The sequence below is a fragment of the Protomyctophum parallelum genome, assembly GCF_964188405.1.
Source record: "Protomyctophum parallelum genome assembly, chromosome: 18".
Lineage (NCBI taxonomy): Eukaryota > Metazoa > Chordata > Actinopteri > Myctophiformes > Myctophidae > Protomyctophum > Protomyctophum parallelum.
The window spans coordinates 38,778,262-38,778,922 of NC_139716.1; the positions used below are offsets into that span (position 1 = coordinate 38,778,262).

At 46.4% G+C, this 661-nt stretch overlaps 1 protein-coding gene across 1 annotated transcript in view; it reads right to left on the reverse strand.

The window, feature by feature from the left end:
• The window catches only part of LOC310876137 (RING finger protein 17-like), a gene marked incomplete at both ends in the record, with an annotated part of 29,748 nt that extends 29,307 nt beyond the window's left edge, over window positions 1-441 (reverse strand). Inside the window, one exon of the mRNA XM_083789582.1 lies at window positions 375-441. Within this exon, the coding sequence (XP_083645708.1) occupies window positions 375-441 (67 nt within the window). The remainder of the gene's footprint in view (window positions 1-374) is intronic.
• Window positions 442-661: the final 220 nt, after the last annotated feature.

Consider the following 661-nt stretch of genomic DNA (forward strand, 5'->3'; position numbering starts at 1 on the left):
CACCCTAAGCGAGAATCATACCCCTAGACCAACGAGCCTGACTGCAGCGACGTGAATGTATATTTATCTCTGCTCCTCTCTTTCATGTGTTTACTGGTGATGTGGCAAATTGACGGTTCAGAACTTATTTGGTCAAACCGCGCCCTCTCGCGGCCATAAGAAACATTTGATTTCAGTGAAGCGTTACCATTGTGGTTCTTCCCTTCTTTTAAAATGTCCTACACAATACCATGTTTTACACATGGTATTTGTCTGTGACACATGATGTGTAAATGCAAATTGAGATAAATACGATCCGTCATTATGCAGATCAGCCACCTGCATGTTTTCTTTCACCGTCACCGGTCACTGCTGCATCCATAAACCTATTTGACCTTCCTCTTCTCTGGCAGTGCATGGCAGCTCCATCTTCAGCATCCTTCTCCCAATGTACCCCGGCATGGCCCATTCCATCTGCTTCTCTGCCCAATGTCCTCCAGACCACCTCTCTTGTTGTATCCCCAAACCATCTTGGGCTGATTCACTAAATAACGTGTTATATTTGTATCTTGTCGTTCCTCGTCACTCTTACTGGGAATCGTAGCATCCTCAATTCTGCCACCTCCAGCTCCCCTCCTGTCTTTTCATCAGTGCCATGCGTGGCTGCTCTCGCTAGTCTCAT